General features: G+C 40.5%; 3 protein-coding genes across 10 annotated transcripts in view; 1 reads left to right on the forward strand and 2 right to left on the reverse strand.

Annotated features, from left to right (window-relative positions):
- Nucleotides 1-170: 170 nt before the first annotated feature.
- On the reverse strand, nucleotides 171-1861 carry LOC132797294 (vitellogenin-1). Its single transcript, XM_060808965.1, has 3 exons — nucleotides 1582-1861; nucleotides 1124-1503; nucleotides 171-1049 (listed from the first exon to the last, which is right to left on the reverse strand). Exons 1-3 carry the CDS (start codon nucleotides 1802-1804, stop codon nucleotides 357-359), a joined length of 1296 nt encoding a protein of 431 aa, XP_060664948.1. The 5' UTR covers nucleotides 1805-1861; the 3' UTR covers nucleotides 171-356.
- A 2327-nt stretch (nucleotides 1862-4188) lies between these two features.
- LOC132797232 (vitellogenin-2) lies at nucleotides 4189-5819 on the forward strand. Its single transcript, XM_060808844.1, has 2 exons — nucleotides 4189-4502; nucleotides 4579-5819. The coding sequence occupies exons 1-2, from the start codon at nucleotides 4265-4267 to the stop codon at nucleotides 5667-5669; spliced, it is 1329 nt and encodes a 442-aa protein (XP_060664827.1). The 5' UTR covers nucleotides 4189-4264; the 3' UTR covers nucleotides 5670-5819.
- A 1192-nt stretch (nucleotides 5820-7011) lies between these two features.
- The window catches only part of LOC132797231 (mucin-2), a 39566-nt gene continuing 27603 nt past the window's right edge, over nucleotides 7012-18974 (reverse strand). For 4 of the 8 annotated variants that reach the window (XM_060808836.1, XM_060808838.1, XM_060808835.1 and 1 more), the window contains 4 exons: nucleotides 15600-18797; nucleotides 10293-10836; nucleotides 9024-9269; nucleotides 7012-7530 (listed from right to left, as the gene is read on the reverse strand). In XM_060808836.1, coding sequence (XP_060664819.1) covers nucleotides 7025-7530; nucleotides 9024-9269; nucleotides 10293-10836; nucleotides 15600-18797 — 4494 coding nt within the window. In that variant the 3' untranslated portion in view covers nucleotides 7012-7024. Of the gene's footprint in view, nucleotides 7531-9023; nucleotides 9270-10292; nucleotides 10837-15412; nucleotides 15533-15599; nucleotides 18798-18974 lie in introns of those variants that run through there. The other 4 variants (XM_060808843.1, XM_060808842.1, XM_060808841.1 and 1 more) reach the window with 2 other exon arrangements.

Raw genomic sequence — 18974 nt, forward strand, 5'->3', positions numbered from 1 at the left:
GAAATGGCAGAAGTTATTTAGGAAATATATTCCTATGGAAAAAAACGTCTACTCTAAAGCCTGCCATATTTTGTACTCTATGGTACATTTGGAATGTAGTATAATAATAATAGTTGCATTTTTACAAGATGCTTGATTTGAACCATGCCAAAGAATAATAAAGCGTTGAGTATATTATTCACAAAGAATATATGCGTTTATTTTGTCATGAATTTATATAATAGTATGAAAATTACTACTCGTTGTTATCAAGAAAAAGATCCAATTGTGTGGTTTGGGTTCTTAAACTCTAAAGTGCGACATTCGATGAATCATTTTGTCCATTGGGATTGCGGATTCCTAAATTGATTGAGAATTTAGTAATCCTTCTCGTTCTGCCAGCCGTTGTGGATGCCGTGGTAGTTGTTCTGCTTCTTGGCGGGTGCGTTGCGACCGAAGGGGCTCTTGGGGTTGACCTGCAGGATGTAGTCGCCCTCAATGTCGTAGGCAGCATCGATGCCCATGTAGGCGCGCTTGCCAAAGCCATCGTTCTGCTTGTACTGCTTCAGCGAGTTGGCGGGAACAGCGGGGAAGCTGCGCTCGTTGCCGGGACGGACAGATTCGGCGAAGTAGCGAGTGGCACGCATGGCGGCCTCAACGACGTTGTCGGCTCCGGGAACACCAGCACCCAGACCATTGGGATAGAAGTCAACATCACCGCTGCGGATGGGTGTGCCCATGCCGTAGACCGAGGTGTGGATGGCATCGACGAATTCGGCATCACCGCGAGACAGACCCGACAGTGTGTTGCGGTTCTTGGCAATGATGTTGCTGGGGTCCAAACCGGTGACACGGCGCAGTTTGTGGCCAGTCAGGCGGGTGAATTCGTTGGCAGCAGCGCCGGCAACATGGGCACCAATGTTCTGGCCAATCATGTGGATGGTCTCATAGGGCAATTCCAATTCGCTGGTCAGCTGAACGATCCATTTGCCGAGCTTGGCGCCGGTCTTCTCAATGTCGAGCATGGCATAACGCTTGTAGTTGGTCAAAGTGGAGCCCAAGTCAACAACCTGCCATGAAATGTTTAAATGCATTAATTGAGCCACTGTTAATAGTACATGTATTAAACATTTTGACTACTTACGATGATGTCGCCGGTGTTGGTGTTGGCATTCTTGGCCAGCTCACTGTAGTCCTCCTCGCTGGATGTCTTCTTGTTGTCCTCCTCCGAGCTGCGGCTGTATTTCTGGCCCTCCTGCTGCTGCTGCTGCAGGTTGTAGCGCTGCATGTAAGCCTGAACCAGTTTGCGGGTGGATTTCTTCACGGTCTCGCTGGTCTGGGGCAGACCGGTGACAATGATGGTAACCTCATCCTGGCCAAAGTTCTGCTTCTGCTGCTTCAAACGCTGGGTGATCTCGTTGATTGGGGCAACGATCTTCTCGCCATTGATCTGGGGCACATAAACCTGCACGTTGCTGGGCACATAGTTGGGCTCAACATCGTGGTTGATCTGCGACAGATGGTCTGAATTCAAGATGATTCAGATTAGCATTTCATATACAATATACAATATACAATTTATATGTATGTTAGTTTACTTACACACTTGCTGCAACAGCTCAGCGCCCTTCTCCAAGGACATGCGCTCCAAACGCTCCAGCGTCAGATCATCAACAGATGGAATAGCCTCCAGCTGCTGGGATGAGAGCCATTGGGATGGCTTCAGCGCCTGGTTGACCGAGTTGTCGTTCATCCTGCCGCTTGGGCTGCCCATGGCGGCCACGACCAGCAAGGCCAGAAGGCTAAGCACTCTCATTGGATTCATGTCGATGATGATGATCAGGAAGGACTTCAACTACTGCTCTGCGTCGCTGTGAGTTGAACTGCTTTTCACTGCTCAGCGATTGAGTATTTATACTTGTTGTCTGCCTCGCATCGTGCATTCGTGCATTTTGTTGCACTGTCAGACCATTCAGCACTTGCTGCGATTTTCTGCAGCGTTGCAGTTTGTCAGCAAATATATTTCAGCAAGTTTAACGTTTACATATTGCGCGTGCTAACGCAGACGACATCCGTCTACTTTCTATACCTAGTCTTCGTATAACAAAAGGGTTATTTAATCTTGTGTTAGCAGAAATTATAATCTTTGTGGTTTTAATTATTTTAATCTTAATTGCAACACTTGCAGTTTAATTGTTTTTCCTAATTTTGACGCCATTTCTAATCTAAGATGCCAAGCACACATTATTTTATGAGTTTCCTATGAAATTCAGGGTCACATAAGTATACCTAACATATACAGGATATATACATACCATTTAACAATAGAAAATAGCAACGTTAACAGTCTTAGTCTTAACTTTTCAAATAACAGACTCGTCAAACATTTCGTTGAACTCTTGAGATGTGCAGAATTGTTTGCTACCTTATGTAACGGGTATCTTTCAGTCGAGCATATGCAACTTTCGTTATACTTGCAAACTCATGCCTCGAATATAAGCAAATGTGCATAATCAAATGATAATGGGCGCAAAGCACCCGCAACAAAGTTAAGCCACTGATAAGAACACCTTTAGTAATGAATTAATTTGCATTGATTGCAATTTGATCTACAAGTTATTACGTTAGATTACACTGAGTTACAATGTAAGAATAAGTTATATATAAATTGAATAAGTTTGATTGAACTTTTAGAATCTCCTGAGCAAATACTGTATAATTCCTTCATATATGTATGCATGTCATTGACATGTTTTAGCTAGTATAACCTTTCACTATAATGTGTATATCACATACAAATCAAATAAAGTTGGTCTAAGTCAATTTTGGGAATTTGCTCTTCTTTTTTTTTAACTTCGCGGATGCTATTTCACTTATTGTGAATGCACATAAGTTCATTCAAACACATTTCTATTACTTCTTTCTTTTATGTATGTATGTATATAATATAGCGTGTCTTTATCGGTATGCAAAGAAAAAAAAAACTGACGGAAGTTTCAACACAACATTTGCATATTCAGCACTTTTTCATTCAACATGAAAATAATATTCTGTACTAGAGACGAGTAGCTTAATTTTTGCTCAATTTGTACTATACAATGAATTTGAATGTATACAAATAATATTCATTATTAATTTCAATAATAAATTTATATTAATAAATTATTCAAATAATTGTGTTTTATTGCTGCAGCGAAATAAACTAAAATAATGAATGAAAAACAAAATTTGTGTACTATGAATTGGCAAAGCGAAGCAATGAACCGCTGAACAGAAAAATGTCCCAATTTTGGGACAAATCTCCCAAATGTCCCAAATGTTAGAACTGAGTGTCTGCAGTGTGCATTGGTCATACAAATCTTTTGCTGCTATTAACAGTATCGATATTGCAGCTATCGCAGTCAATGAGAACTTGTGCATTGTATTTTGAATTGGTTCCATATTTACAACTTGTAATGTGATTGTGAAAAAATAAATTGGATGTACATATATGTGTATAATATTTGCAAGATGATTAAGATAATTATATTCTATTCAATATTAATATGTACAAAATTATAAAGAGAACTAGGTTAAAATTCTATTCAATAGAATACTATTTAACTTCCGTATTAGTACATTTCATTGTGATTGGTACAAATATGTACTAAAATAATCAGAATATTATATTCTAAGAATTTTTGAACTTATTCAAATAAATAGAAAATATAAAGTTATTCTTTTAAATATGTAAAGGCATTGGCGGACATAACGTTTAGTTGATTGCATAATTGTCAGTTGCATAAGGCGCACATTGTCCCGAATGGACTTGCACTTTACTTGCTGCTTTGTGTGGCAACAAAATGTCGCTTAATGTGCATCGTTGTTTGCTGACTGCGCTAAGCATGAGCTTAGTATTCAACAGTTGCCAATCGGCGCCAATCACCAATCACTGATAAAGCGAAAAAATGTGAATTGTGTAAATTGTCGAGTAGTGCAATTGTCGCCGATCGATCGATTGATTGATTGCTAAAGTCAAGAAATCAAGTCAAGAGTTTTCAGTTTCATTTCCACCGAAATATGCTGACCAAGATGCAGTGCATCATCATCATCTATTTTGACGACACGTGTGCTCGATGCGGTCAATGAACGTTGATGTTGGTTACGTATCAGTCGAACAGTAGAACAATGCTGCAAGCAAAGCTGAGCTATAAAATCGCTGCTCGATTTGGTTGAGACATGCAGTACAGCTCGTTGAGGCGTAACGGCAATTTGGAAAGAAGGCTCTGCTCTCTCTGGTTTAACAATGAATCCTCTGCGCACTTTGTGTGTTCTCGCTTGCCTGGTGGCAGCAACATTGGCATCGCCAAACAATGGCAACCAACAGCAACAACGTCGCTCGAACTCGTTGAACAACTACGAGGATCCCAGCAACTGGGTGAGCCCTAACCAAATTGAGCAGTTGCCCATGCTCAAGGATGTGACACTGCGTCGCCTCGAGGAGATGACCGTCGATGAGGGTGGCTCCATGCTCTCCAAGTTGTGTAAGTCTTAAGCCCTTAGATCACACACATCCAACACTTATTTACTATATATTTGATTTCATTTCTGTCTCTACAGACCACTTGTCGCAGTTCAACCGTGTCTTCAAGCCCGACTATGTGCCAGAGGCTAGCAAGATCAAGGGTTACATTGTTGGTCCACGCGGCCAGAAGACCGAGTTCAACCTGAACACCTTTGTGCAGACCGTGAAGCGTCAGCCCAACTTTGGCGACGATGAGGTGACCATCTTCATCCAGGGTCTGCCCCAGACCTGGGGTCAGGTGAACAAGGCCAACCGCAAGTTGGTCCAGGCCTACGAGCAGCGTTACAACCTCCAGCCCTACCCCGGCCAGAACGACAGCGATGAGCAGAAGAGCAGCAGCGAGGAACAGCAGCAGCAGCGCCGCAAGCAGAACCAGGAACAGGATGATACCACCACCGGTGATTTGGTTGTGATCAAACTTGGTGATCAGATCGAGGACTTTGAGCAATTCGCCACCCTGAATGTTGAGCGTATTGGTGAGATCATCGGCGATCGTCTCGTTCAGTTGACCAACGAAGTCAATGTGCCCCAGGAGATCATCCATCTGATTGGTCAGGGTCCAGCTGCTCATGTTGCTGGCATTGCTGGTCGTCAATACACCCGCCTGACTGGACACAAGCTGCGCCGCATCACCGGTCTGGATGCCTCCAAACTGTTTGCCGAGCCCGACAACAAGCTGAGCGGCCTCGCTCGCGGTGATGCCGATTTCGTCGATGCCATCCACACCTCTGCCTACGGCATGGGCACCCAGGAGCGTCTCGCCGATGTTGACTTCTACCCCAACGGCCCATCCGAGGGTGTTCCCGGTGCCGAGAACGTTGTCGAGGCTTCCCTGCGCGCCACCCGCTACTTCGCCGAATCGGTCCGTCCCGGCAATGAGCGCAACTTCCCCGCTGTCGCTGCCAGCTCTTACAAGGAGTACAAGCAGAACAATGGCTATGGCAAGCGCGCCTACATGGGCATTGCCACCAGCTATGACATCCGCGGCGACTACATGCTGCAGGTGAACTCGAAGGCTCCTTTCGGCCGCAACACTCCTGCCCAGACCCAGAGCGGCTATCACTCCGTCCATGAGGCATGGAGGCAGCAGCAGCAGCAGCAGCAGGATAAGAAGAACCTCGCTTAAGTCACATTGACAGTGCCACAAAACAACGACGATGACGACGACGATCGATCGACATGCGAAAAGCCAACGGAATGACATTTCTATTCTACTGTATCGAATGACTAGACTACGCTTTGTTTTGTAATAAAAATTTTGCATTTTTCAAAAAAACTCCTTCACTCTCTTCTACTGAATTTTATATAGTTAACATATCATATAGTAGAGAAGATCGTACTAAACTCAATGTTGAATAGGAAAAAGAAGAGAGCAATATAATTACAGCTAAATTATTCGGTGTAGCAATTCATGAAATTGAATTTACAGTTTACGAAATTAGAGCCTATAACATTTTATTTTAATTACAATAATTAAGTTCATTGCGGTTGCTGTTTTTGTTAAAAAGTGTTAGCCAAGAACTAAGCTAAGTGCTTACCAAACTTTAGTGCAAGTTGATATTCGTCTAAGGGCATATTGCGATTCTTCCTTAATAAAGTTTGAGGTTCTTCAAGTGTTTTGTCGTACCTAAAATCTCTAAAACCTAATCTAATTTAAATATACATTTGTCTATGATGTGGATAAAGAAAACCATATTTGAATTTTATATTTTTTTTTTATTTTTATTTATTGATATAAAATTTTATAATAAGCACTAAGTCAGTATATAAGCTTATAGACTTATAGATAAGTATATAATGATGTATACAAGTGTACACTATTAAATCGATTGCAATTTGAGACTAAGTTCTCCATACGACAAATTGCAGATGAACATTTATACGCTTATTATAGTTTTTGGGAGGTGTCGAGAAAAAAAGACATTATTTCTATGCTTAAAAAAAGAGATTAAATAGTGGAGGGCACAAACGAGGATAAAGACAGGGTATAATTAAATCGCCTGATCAAGACTACATATGATGAAATAGTTCTTTATTAAACTTCTATTCTTTTATTTTTGCTTTATATAATGTTCCATTAAAGTGATGTAAAAACATCGACTATTGGCAAGACGTTCTTTTTCTATTTGTGTATTGGTTGGCATTTTGAATTTCTCGAAAACAAAGCAATTTGGAAAATAATTTCATAAAGATTTTATGAATTAAATCATACAGAAAGATTCTTTAAAGTACTAACAAGCAGATGTCTTGCAATATTTGAAAATTGTTGTGAGTATTTATATTCAACTCATTGATTGATTTCATTATCAATCATGAATTTGTTCATAAAAATTTGTTTCATGTATTATTCAGCTAACAGATAATACTTCACTTTATGAAGTTTAATAAATTTTGCAAGCTTCACTTAACTAATCACAAAATCTTCATGGGCATCAGCGCAATATACGAAAAAAAACACTCCAAATTGATGCTATTTAATATTTAATCTCGACAGGCTTTGCCATCGCTAGTTGTCACATATGTACACATGCCGCTTAAGCTGTCGTAGCCAAGCCCCTTGGGACAGGTGTACTCCCATCCGACGATGCCGCCAGTCTCCACGAATTTGGCACAGGATATGAACTTGCGACAGCTGTTTGGATGCGGAAAGTTGCCCTCATCCAGGCATTCGATAATGCCACGCCCATGTAAAACCACCTTGGGCGGTGACTGTGGTTGTTGCTTCGATTTTTTTCTCAACTGTGGCTGGCTATCATCAGTGTAATCGTTGTAGGCACTCGATCGTCGAATAGCCGCTGGATTGGTCGGAGCTGGAAGTGGAGTGGTGAGCGCCGGCTTACCTGGCGGCCGATTGTACACCTCGATGTATTTGTGCGGACGACGACGACTCTGTTGGCGACGGGACAAAGGCGGCGCGAATTCCGGTGCTGAGGTCGTTGTGCTCGTCACAGATTGTGGCCTACGTGGACGAGCAATTAGTTGACGACCTGCAACAGTAAATTCAATTACTATTGATGTTTTTAAGTTCACTTAATTACAGTTGCCAAACCCAAAGTAGAACCATTTTTTATTTTCAACTATTTAAGTTAAACACGTAACTACTGGTTATTGAAAAAATATTCTATAAACTTTTTTTATATATCGTTTTGCTATCCCTTAAAGTAATTAAAGTTTAATTGAGAAATCGAGAAATTTATTTATAGCGGAAGAATATTTTGAAAGATAATCGTCTAAAATAGAACATTGTAAAATATCGGATCTTGAAATATATGCTATTTTAGTATATTTTAAAATTAATACCACAATATTTTGCTTTTATTAAAAATGGGTAAATTAAAAAACCTAAGTGCGTCTATTATAATTACCAAGAAAAAATCATCTAATTTTGAGTAGGTTTAAGAAAATGATAAAAAAACACAATTTCGTTAAACTTGTATAATCATTTGAATATTATATTTTTGAGTTTCATTTAATACCAACTGTTTTTGCATATCAACTTCATTTCAGTTCTCATTAAAATAATAAATATTACACAAACTTTAACGCAAGTAAGCCCGCGTCTAACCTAAGACCAGCTGTGTAAATATCAACAGACAGCATGCACGTCAAGCGCATAATGCGAGCTTACGAATAATGGCCCTTGACAGCGTGTTTGTTGTTGTCCATCAAGAATTTGTCGCAAATATGCAGTAGCAACGGATCATAGGTAGAAAGCTTGTGGGAAAGCTTTTGAATGTAAGCTCTTTCAGAGCAGCGCTTTGTACTAAGAAAGCATTTGACAATATTAGCGTAACAACAGAAAAGAAAGCAAATTTGTATGGAAATATCGAAATTGAAAGAGCGAGATAGAGCGAGTGGGGTGAGCGAGCGAGGGATATGCTGAGAGCTTGCACAGTGAGCGAAAGCGCCGAACATGCCTCCAATTTTGGTCGTTTTGCGTGCAAATCGGGTTTCGCACCAAAGTGCAGTACTGCCATTTGACTGCCAGTGCTGCCATTTACTTTACCTGACACCGCTAATAAGTGAGGTTCGTCAGAACATTTTATCTTAAGCATACATACGAGGTGTGTATGTAAAATATTTTTTTTTAGAGCGGAATTTTTTTGGCTGCGCATAATGTCGCATAAAAATAGAAATAAATAATATTAATATATATTATTTGTAAAAGTGATTATCTGAAACTTTCTTGAGGCAACATTTTTACTGACCAAATAATTAAAAGTCGACACTTTTTTGGAACATTAAAAATTGTGGACACAATATACATACGTTATTAAATATTGTATTATTTTTTTTTTTGTAATATTTTGATCTTGGGTATCTCACAATCGAGCACACACGACTGTAGATTTTTTTCTTATTTTTTTTTTAAATTTGAAGAATTTGCATGGCATTCGATACATTTTTTTTTATCAATTACAATAACCTACTTTCGATGAGTGCCAAGAGAATAGGTTTTATATTAAATTAGAAAACTTACGCGTACTATTGTTGACCGTAAAGTGCGGTGCCGTTGTGCTAATGCTTGCTGGTCTCACTTGCTCCGGAATCTGATTAAATTGACTCGTTTGTATGCTGGACTTGGCCACCTGATCGCCATCGTTATCAATGCCAAAATCAGTTGTTATTTCTGGAGCTATTGTTGTTGTACGTGGCGGTTGTGCCGTGGATGTCAGCGTGAGTCTTCGCTTGAAGAGCGGATTCTGTGTTCGCGGCACCTCCGTGGCTGTTAGGAAAAATAAAATAAAATTAATTTATTGGTAACTACAACAAGTTGAGTTGCGTGATTACATTTATCAAATTGGAAAACTACGCACACATGTTATACGATTAAAAAAAGGTTAAACCCTTTGATAATCTGCGTTTTCTTATTCAATCTTTTATATTACTAATATATGGTTGGCTGTAATTATTGTTTATGTATTGTATATGTACTAAGTATAAAGTCATTGTCATCATCGATACAAAAGTGTTGTTTTTTTATAAAACAACGACCTATACAATGCATTTCCGTAGTTACTTTGTTACATTTTATGTTGAATCACTTTATCCACTAATGATATTTTTGCATGCTCAAAATTACTCAGATTTCATTTTTGTTTTTGTTTGGCACACTTTTCTTTCAAATGATACACAAATGTTTACTTAGAGATTTACTATTACATTATGTGTTAACTGTGAGCAGTTGTCTTAAAACTTGCCAACAATAGAATTTTGTTCATTGCAAATATTCTTAACATAAGCACATTTATTGATGTGTTAAGATGCATTCTTGAAATGATTAATACTTCCTTAAATTTAGTTAGATTTTTGTTTGGGATACTTTCACTGCTATGGCCATATACATTATTTTTATGGGCCATCTTATCATAAATTGATATAATTTTAATCGTTGTCTAATAGTTGTTGTCTAAAATGATAGTGCTTTAAGAAAAATGTTCGAACTTTTCCTTTTGCGTGCGATTTGTATCTGACACAAATTATCCCAAGCAGCTAAGATCTGTCAGCGATCTCTATGGAATTCGATGGTACAAACAAGCCTTGACGAGAAATATTCAAACTCTTATTGACCAATAATGCTTGCGCTGGCTGAATGTCGTCAATCAACAAATACCGCATTGCCATTTAATTGCAAACTGTTGATAATTTGCAGGCAACAAATTACGTACTTATCAGCGTATATCTTATATATGTGTGTATGTATGTATAATAATAATAATAATATATGTACAAATCTTCGTATACTCACAGCTCTCATCGTTGTTTGCTGGGGACGCTGTTGTTGTTAATCGTCGTGTTTGAAATTGACGACGAAGCGCAAAACTCGCCGCCTGGAATTTGTGTTGCTTTTGTTGCTGTTGTGTGCTATCAACATTGATGTTGCCAACACCACTGCCGTTGTTGTTGTTGCTGTTGTTGTTGCTGTAAATAGTTGCTGACGAGCTTTGCGTCTTCAGTTTGCTCAGATGAATGTTGCTGGTTGATGTTGCTGGTGTCGTTGTTGTTGTTGCTGCTGCCGTCGCTGCTACTGCTGCTGCTGCTGCTGTCGATTGCTTACTACCACGGCGAATATATTTATTGGAGGTCGTCGTTAGCAACTCGTCTGTTGGCTGCGTGGTTGCCTCTGACTTTGCAACTGGCGTGTTTATTATGCGCCTGCGCACGCTCAACACCGGACGTCGCGACACTGTTGCTGTCGCAGTTGAAGTCAGCGCTGCTGTTGCTGTTGCCGTCGTCGTCGTCGTTGCTGTTGCTGTTGTAGTTGTGGTTGTGGTTGCAGTTGGTGTTCGCAGCTGCCAGTTGAAAGTTGATTCCAGTCAGAGTTCCGAGTTATTTTTTGTTAAATTTATGAAATGAAGTAAACAAATGTCATTTAGTATATACAGTTTTGTTGGTGCCAAAGATAAAAACATTATATAGTCATTTCACTTAATTATATGCATTTGAGCGCGAACGCGACACTCATCAAGAAGAGATTTGTCTCATTTGTGTGCAAACTTGTGCTTTTTTCTTCAGACATGTGTTTTTGTGAGTGTGAATGTTGTACGATTTCTTTATTTATGATCCGCGATCAGTGCAGTTGCAGTTGCAGTCAACAAATCTAAAGCTCTAAAATTACTCGGCAAAATAAATCAAATAATATCGCTTAGTTTAAGATAGAATCAATTTTACCATACCATGTGTTTTTATCAGTTTCTAAATACGAGTAAGAAGCATTAATTAGTGAAGACTACGGGATTGAATTTCGAGGGTTCAACATCTACATTAGTGAATACTTACATTTAATGTTCTCTAATAAATTTGTGTGTGTGTGTGTGTATGTATGTGTATGTGTGTGGGTTTGTGTGTTGGTGTGTGGGTGTGTGTAATTCATATTAATAAAATACAAAGACAACTAAGAGTGTTTCAAGTTTATTCAGCATCTCGTTATGACTATTTAAGCCCAACTTTAAAATTTCCGTTCTCAATTTAGTTAATTTTCCAACGTTCTGTGTAGGCGGAAATAGGCGTGGTTGGAATCTTTGCTAAACATGGAGATAATTGATTGGCATCGTTGAAACCTTTTGCAGCATAGTTAGTTTGAATATAAACCACTGTAGATTATTCAATTAAATTGAATGTTCTACTAAATTACAATTGCCTATCCATCAAACCCGCTAAAATTGACTTTGTCAATGGTTAAGTGCAATAGCTAACATTTTTTTGCAGCGCTCTCTAAAACAAGTTGACGAAAACAATTTGCAGCGAACTCGTTAATGGCAACTGAGAACCGGTAAAAAATTGTTGTTGCCAACAACAAAAGTCAAGAGTGAACGACTTTGGTGTAATCCCAGCACACACACACTCACACACACATGCTCGTAAATCAAATTTGAGTTTTTAAGCCGCAACGGAATGTGTGCCAAAGCTCAACGAAATGTCGAATGGGATTATACATATATAACATAAGTATAAAGAGCAGAGCTAAAAGTCAACTAAAATAATAGATGCAACTACACTGAATAAACGAAATAAAAGCAAGCATTGCAAATTTACGTTGCAGACTATTAAAGATCACTTCAAAGGCAGCTACGAAAAGGCTTGTTTCACTTGTTTTCTTTTTTTGCATTGGTGAATTGGGTACTTGGGAGGTGAGTATACATGAGACATTGGAGACCATTGGAGGTGAGTATACTTGAGACACCACAAGTACTTGTAGTAGGTATGTCTGTTATTGTCGATGTTGTTGTTGTTGTTGTTGTTGGCATTGACCGCAAATGAGAGAGAGAGAAGGTTGCAAAAGTCACACGATAGCTTTGGCAGTACTCGAAGCCGTAATGCCTGCGGTCAGGCAATGGACTTCTTAAATGTCAATATCGCGACATGCGTGTGTTCATACTCATTTAAACCTGCAGAGATGCAGACGGAGACGGATACGGAGACGCATACACAGACAATTGCGTAATCCACTGAAGATGTGGATTTAGTGACGACTGCGATTACATCATACCAAATAAATAGTCGTGTATATATAGTTAACATAGCTGGGCTTGCTTTGCTTGAGCAAAAAAAAAGGCAAAAAAGATGAGCGTCGTTTGCCTTTTGCCGAGTTTTACGAGCGAGCTTACGAGACGAAGCTGAATGTGGCGGCTTGCATGTCAACAAAACTGGTTGGCTTTAATTAAATATTGTACAACTGATCGAGCAAAAAGCAGCGATTGGTAATATTAAGACACAAGGAACTGGGCGTCATCTTCGGCAGATGGGAAAGTTGTTTCCCTTACGTAACAACAGCGAAGCTACTCTTAAAGTGGTTTGACATAAAAATTCACAATACACAAAACCCGGAGCCTAACTCTAATCCCCTCAAAAATTTGTTCAATTTGATTTCATTATATAATGTAGTATGTAAATTAAGAATACAAAATAGGCTGCCAATAAAAAATCCCAAAACATGTTAGAAGCAATAATAGAGAGAAACATTCAAATTACTTGAATTTCTGGTCATAAATAAATTTAAAATGTTGCAAATTATGAATATCAGCTTTAGGAATCGGAAATGCTTAAATGAAAATAATAATCACTTGAGTGCTAAAAAGCTCGACGCTAAAATTACTAGGAAGTAGTTTGTAAAATATGATTTTTGATTTGAATTTCATGGCCCAAATATAGTTGATGATATTGAGAAAGTTGTGCCAAGAGCTGACATTGGATCGAAATCATAAATTAACATTAATATTAACTTTTACGATTGCTGCTGCAAGCTAACATTTTTATGAAGATCTGTTTGTTGAAGATTATGTAAACATTTTATGGCTAACCTCGCCCTGCTAACTCAATGAAATAATTGAAATCGTATCAAACAAGGTAAATGTCGATGATAAAAGCGTATGACATTCAATTGACTTGAAGCTTCATAGCTGTTGAAGATAAATGTGGCAAATGTTTTCATTCAGCATCAAATGAACAAATAAGCAAGATGTATACGTATACGTAATATAATTTTGGTCACATCGAATTCAATTTTTATTCTATCAAATATCAATTTTAAGTCAACCAAATAGTCTAATGTTGAATACAAAAATGTTACTGGATTGGATATTTCCTATATATACTATCGAAATTTAATAGTGTATTGAATAATACAAAATTTAAGTCACAAATTCTATCTTTAAAAATGTTTTTTTTTTCAGTAGGTTTAAAAGTTATGCCAATTTTGTTCGTCTTTGTTCGTTTGTCTAAACATATTATTCGCTTGATATCAGTAACGATAAGGGTTAGTTTCCATATTGGATATGTGTCTACCATCACACAGATCTACGCTTTATCATTTGTAAAAATATAAATATTACTTATTTAAGTTGTATTTACATGTTGGAAAGAAATATCAAATTATATTATTATTGGTGTGTAATAAATTCATGTCCCTTACAAATTTGTTTCGTGTTTTTCTTGTGTTCATGTGGTGTTCATATCGGGGATCTATATAGTAGAAGGAACTCATTATACAAAATAACTATATATATTTTTTTGTAGTATTTTTTTTTTTTAGTTTATTTATGTGCATAAATATTTTACAACTAAAACTAATTGCAATAAACTTAAAATAGTTGAAAAGATTTGGAGAAAAAAATATTTAGAACTGCGCATTGTTAAAAGCAAATTATTCGTAAATAAAAAAAATTATTAAAGGGATTTAAATAAAACAAAAATTGTTCTTTTACAGCTTTTTCGCTGTGAGTCGTTAAAGGATTTGATTGAACCAATTGGATATATTGTTGTTGATTTTTTATATTTTTTTTTTTGCAATTCGTTACTGCGTGTGAATATGTAAGAATTTTTGTTGTGTTGGTGTGTGTGTATGTGTGTGTGTGTGTGTGTGTGTGTGTTTGTGATGTGTATGTGTGGTGATGTTAGCATATGCGTGTGTTTATGTATATGTTGTATGTTGTATGTTGTAATTATGCATGGCAGCTTGAAGAATACGAATTTTGAAAATGTACATACGAAAAATAATTAAGTGACCGCACAATGAGGCAGCTGTTTTTAAAGTATATGCTTTATGTTTTTGCTTTTAAATTATGTATATATATATGTATATAGATATATAGATATATGTTTGTTGCACAATTTCAAGAAAATTGTACGATTTGTTTGTTAAATAATTAATTGTTTGATTTTTGTTTGTTTTTGTTTTCATTTTTTGAGGACAAAGCAACGCAGTCAATTATTTACAGGGCGGCAGTTTGATCAACTTAGTGCTTTTGTCTCTGTACAAAAATAAGACTAGAAATAACTAACTACGTTGGTATTCGTATTGGTGTTGTTGTTGTTGTTGTAGTGTGTGTGTTGGTGTTGGTGTGTGTGTGCGTGGTGTCGCCTTTCAAGGCAGCACTGTGGTTATTGTTGGTGTTGCTATTGTTGTTATTGTGCTTGTGATTGGCGTTTCGGTTGTTGCTGTTGTTGTTGCATTGTTTTTGCTTTTCAGCTGACGCTGACGTTGACGCAAACGTCGGCCACGTCCTCGACGAGGTTTCTTGCGTCGCTCCACATGCATTTCGCTGCTGTAGCTGACAATGCTGTTCACTGTGGTTGTACTTGTTGTTTGTGTTTGTTTTTCTTGTTTGTTGGTGATGTTGGTGATGTTGTTGTTATTGTTGTTGTTGTTGTTAATCAGCTGGTTGCTGACGTCAGTGAGTGTGCCTGTTACAGCTGTTTGTATTTGATTGTTTTGGTTATGGTTCCCACTAATAGCGCCATCTAGCGTTCGTGTTGCATTATTCAAGTTGTTGTTGTTGGTGGTGGTGGAGTCAAGCGACTGCAGCACAGTCGAATGACGGACTGAGTAATCGGAGTTTGAGTCGGGAATGTTCGTGTTGAAGTTTGGCAACAGTGTGCTGCTCTCGCTGCTTGCCGTGGTGCTTTCCAGTGCCAGTTTGCCGTTATCGATATTATCCGACGCCGACGCTGACGCTGGCACCTTGCTTAGTATGACCTTGTCGAGGTTCGCTATCGAGATGATCAGGGGTGAGGATTCATTGGATTCGGGGCGAAATAGGGGTACAATGGGTCTTACGTATGTTGCTGGTATCGCTGTCTCTGTGCTATCCTGTTGCTGTTCCTTTTCCAGTTCCTGGTGTATCGTGCTGCTTTTCACTTCCTCATCCTCACTGTTGATGTTGCTATTGCTGTTGCCGTTGATGTTGTTGTTGATGTTGAGCAGTTTCGCCTTGCGCGCCGAATCAAACAGACCTTCCAACGAGATCGTCGATGTCTCGAATGCCTCACGTATCACCTCCGGCAATAAGGATTTACCATTGCGCTCGCTATCGCTGTCTCCCACACTGCTGCTCTCCGTCTCGGGCAGACTATTGCGAACCGGCGCCGATGAGCTGACGCTCTTGGGTATTATCGATTCAGTGGGCGTGTAATCGGCAACGGTGCTGTGACCATCGTTCACTTGTATATCACTGCCATCGACCAGATGTACATATTTCACCACACTAATCTCACCCAGCTGCTCGACATGCGGCAGCGATTCGACACGCAAAATGCCGGGACTAAACTCTTGATTTGCTTTCGACTTGCGTTGAGCGAGACGTGCCTGCTTCGAATTGATCTCAACAATGCGATTGATCTCGATCAGTTTGTGCTTTGGCTCAACAGAAGCGGTGATCTTGTGGCGGTTTTTGCTGGTAGTGGCAGGGCGACCCGTTGGCTCGTGGTCGTCCCCATCGTTCGTCTCGCCGTCGAGCAGGGTGAACACGTGCAGCAATGTTGTTGCCGGGGGCGGTGGTGAGGTGGTTGAGGATAATGCTGATGCTGGCGATCTGTGGTTCTGTGTGAAGAGTGAAGAGATGTTTGTGGCTTCATTAGCATTGGCATTGAACACGTTTGTTGGTGGCTGTGCGGTATCGTTATCGATAGAATCGATAGTTGTTTCGGTTTCAGTGTTTGTGACTGTTGTGTCTGTTGACTGTTGTGTTATCTGAGTTGGATTTGGAGATGTTGTTGTTGTTTCTGTTGGTGTGCTTGGTGTGGTTGTCACATATCCCTGATTCTCTTCCAACAGTTGCTGCTGTTGCTTATTGACCACTTCTGCCTCTGCTCCTGCCTCTTGCTCTGTCTCTGCCTCTTTCGTTGCTACCTTTGGCTTAAGCGTTGTATGCTTCTTGCTGTGTATATCAAAGATCTTCTTGTTGCGCGCATTGAGCGCATCAATGTTCAAGTCCTCGATCAGAGAATTCTCTAGAGATATCTCCGGTGTCTCTGTCGATGGACCTGTGTATTTGCGCTCATAGCTGCGCGTATTGCTCGGTATAAATGGCGCCGGTTTCAGCGGTGTCAACGGTGTGGTGCGCTCATAATTATTGGCCACCGGACGCAACGTTAGATTTGGTGTTGCAACGCCCAGCGGACGATTCACGACACGTGGTCGGTTGCTACTACCAAAGCGATTGGCTGGCGTCGACGACGACGACGAGGTGGAGCTTGAGGAGTTGGCAGAGGAACTGGAAGCGTTGCGGTTACGTGAATTGTATGGCACATTGCCAGCATTGCCGCCAGCAGTTGGGGCGATATTGGGTCGACTGCCGGGCAGCACACGATTAGGGCGATAGGGAGAATTCGATTTGGGCTGATTGGTGCTGCTGTCGAGCTCCTGGCTGGAGTGAGGGGCTTGGCTTTGTTTTTCCACTTGCTCGTCTTCATTGTCATCTTCACCTTCGTCTTCCTCATCGTCCTCGTTATCGTCCTCATCATCGTCCTCTTCTTGGCTCTCCTCGGTCTGACGAACTGGCGGTTGTGGTAGCTTCTTGATGGGCACAAATGGTCGACGCACAATCTCCTGATTGGCGAGTGCTGGCCTAACATTCACTTGGGTCTGTGGCAGCTCTTGTTGCGCTTCGTATGAATCATCATCCTCATCCTCATCATCATCATCGCCATCTTCTTCCTGTTGCTGCTGCTGTTGCTTGAAGCGATTGGCATCGAGTCGTCCTCGGGGATCGGTGCGCACAAAGCCCTCACCCTTGTTCTGCACACTAGAGTTGAAGGGATCGAAACGTCCGTTCTTGCGGCGCTTGTAAGTTGCTGTCGTAGTTGTCGATCGTGTGCTATTGATGGTGCTAATGGTGGCGATTGGTCGCTTTGCCACCAGCTTGCGTCGGAAGAATGGACGTGGTGACGAACCTGTGCCAAGGGTTAGTCCTGCCCTTGTTGACGTTTCAGGTCTATCAGCAGCGTTGGCATTCTTCTCGGCCAGCACCTTCTTTAGACGATCATTGATCACACCCTGCTCCCCACTGCCACGTGCCTGCTCAGCCTTCACCTTGTCGCGTAGTTTTTGCAATTCCGACTCCTCTCCTGTGTGAGCGGCTTCATTCGATTTACCACCCGTCAGTCGGGTGCTGATGACACCATCGGTGCCCTCGCCCTGAGCTTGCTGCGCCTTGAGGCGATTGCGCAGACTCTGCAAATCGTTTGGTCGTCGCTGGGGCAACAGCACTTTGTTCTGCTCAACATCAACATCAACGTCATCATCACTCACCTCCTTCTCGTCCGGCTCCTGCTTTTGGGAGCTTTCGAAACGTGATCGACTTGGATGGAACGGTTTGCGTGTCGTTGTTGTAGTCTCTGAACCTGAAACAGCATGCTGATCTTGATCGGTTTTGACCTTGATCTCGGGCTCAACAGTTGTGGCTTGTGCAACATCAACGGGACGCAGCTTGCGCACAATTTTACGGAAACGTTTACGCGTTGTGCCATTGTTGTTGCTCTCGCTATTAAGGATAGTTGTTGTTGTCGTTGTTGTGGCTGTGGTTGTATTTGTGTTTTGTGATTCAGTGTGTGTGCGAGTGGCGACGCTATTAGTGGTGCTGTTTGTACTATCGTTATCGCTATCGTTACTATCGATCGACTGCAGCGGTCGTCGATATTTGATTACGCGCACGCGTTTAAGTGTTGGCTTTGTTGCTGTTGGTGGAGCTGTTGTGGTTGTCGTTGTTGTTGCTGTGAGTGTTATTTTAGCGGTTGTTGTCTCAGTCGCGGCATCTTCTTGATCTTCTCCGCTATCGGCTTCGCCCTCTTCACCATCTTCTTCTTCATCGGATTCATCGTTTGTCTGCGGATCACGTGTAGCTAGTTTAGTTACCTGTGTGCGGCTGCGTGTACCAAATGCAAAGCGACGTGCTGTTGGTGGTGCTGTGGTTGTGGTTGTTGTTGTTCTTGAGGTCGTGCTGCCGCTGCCTCGAGTGCGGCTCAATTGATACCGATTCTGAAAACGTCGTTTAGAATTAACGTCATTACCTAAGTCATTTAAGCCAGAGCCACGCTCTGGTGAACCACTTATCACCACGCTCTTTTTCTTATCACTATTATCATTCTCATCCAATAACTCATCATCATCTTCATTCTCATTATCATTATCACTCGCCTCTGCCTCTACACTATT

The sequence above is a fragment of the Drosophila nasuta genome, chromosome X, assembly GCF_023558535.2.
Source record: "Drosophila nasuta strain 15112-1781.00 chromosome X, ASM2355853v1, whole genome shotgun sequence".
Taxonomy (NCBI): Eukaryota; Metazoa; Arthropoda; class Insecta; order Diptera; family Drosophilidae; genus Drosophila; species Drosophila nasuta.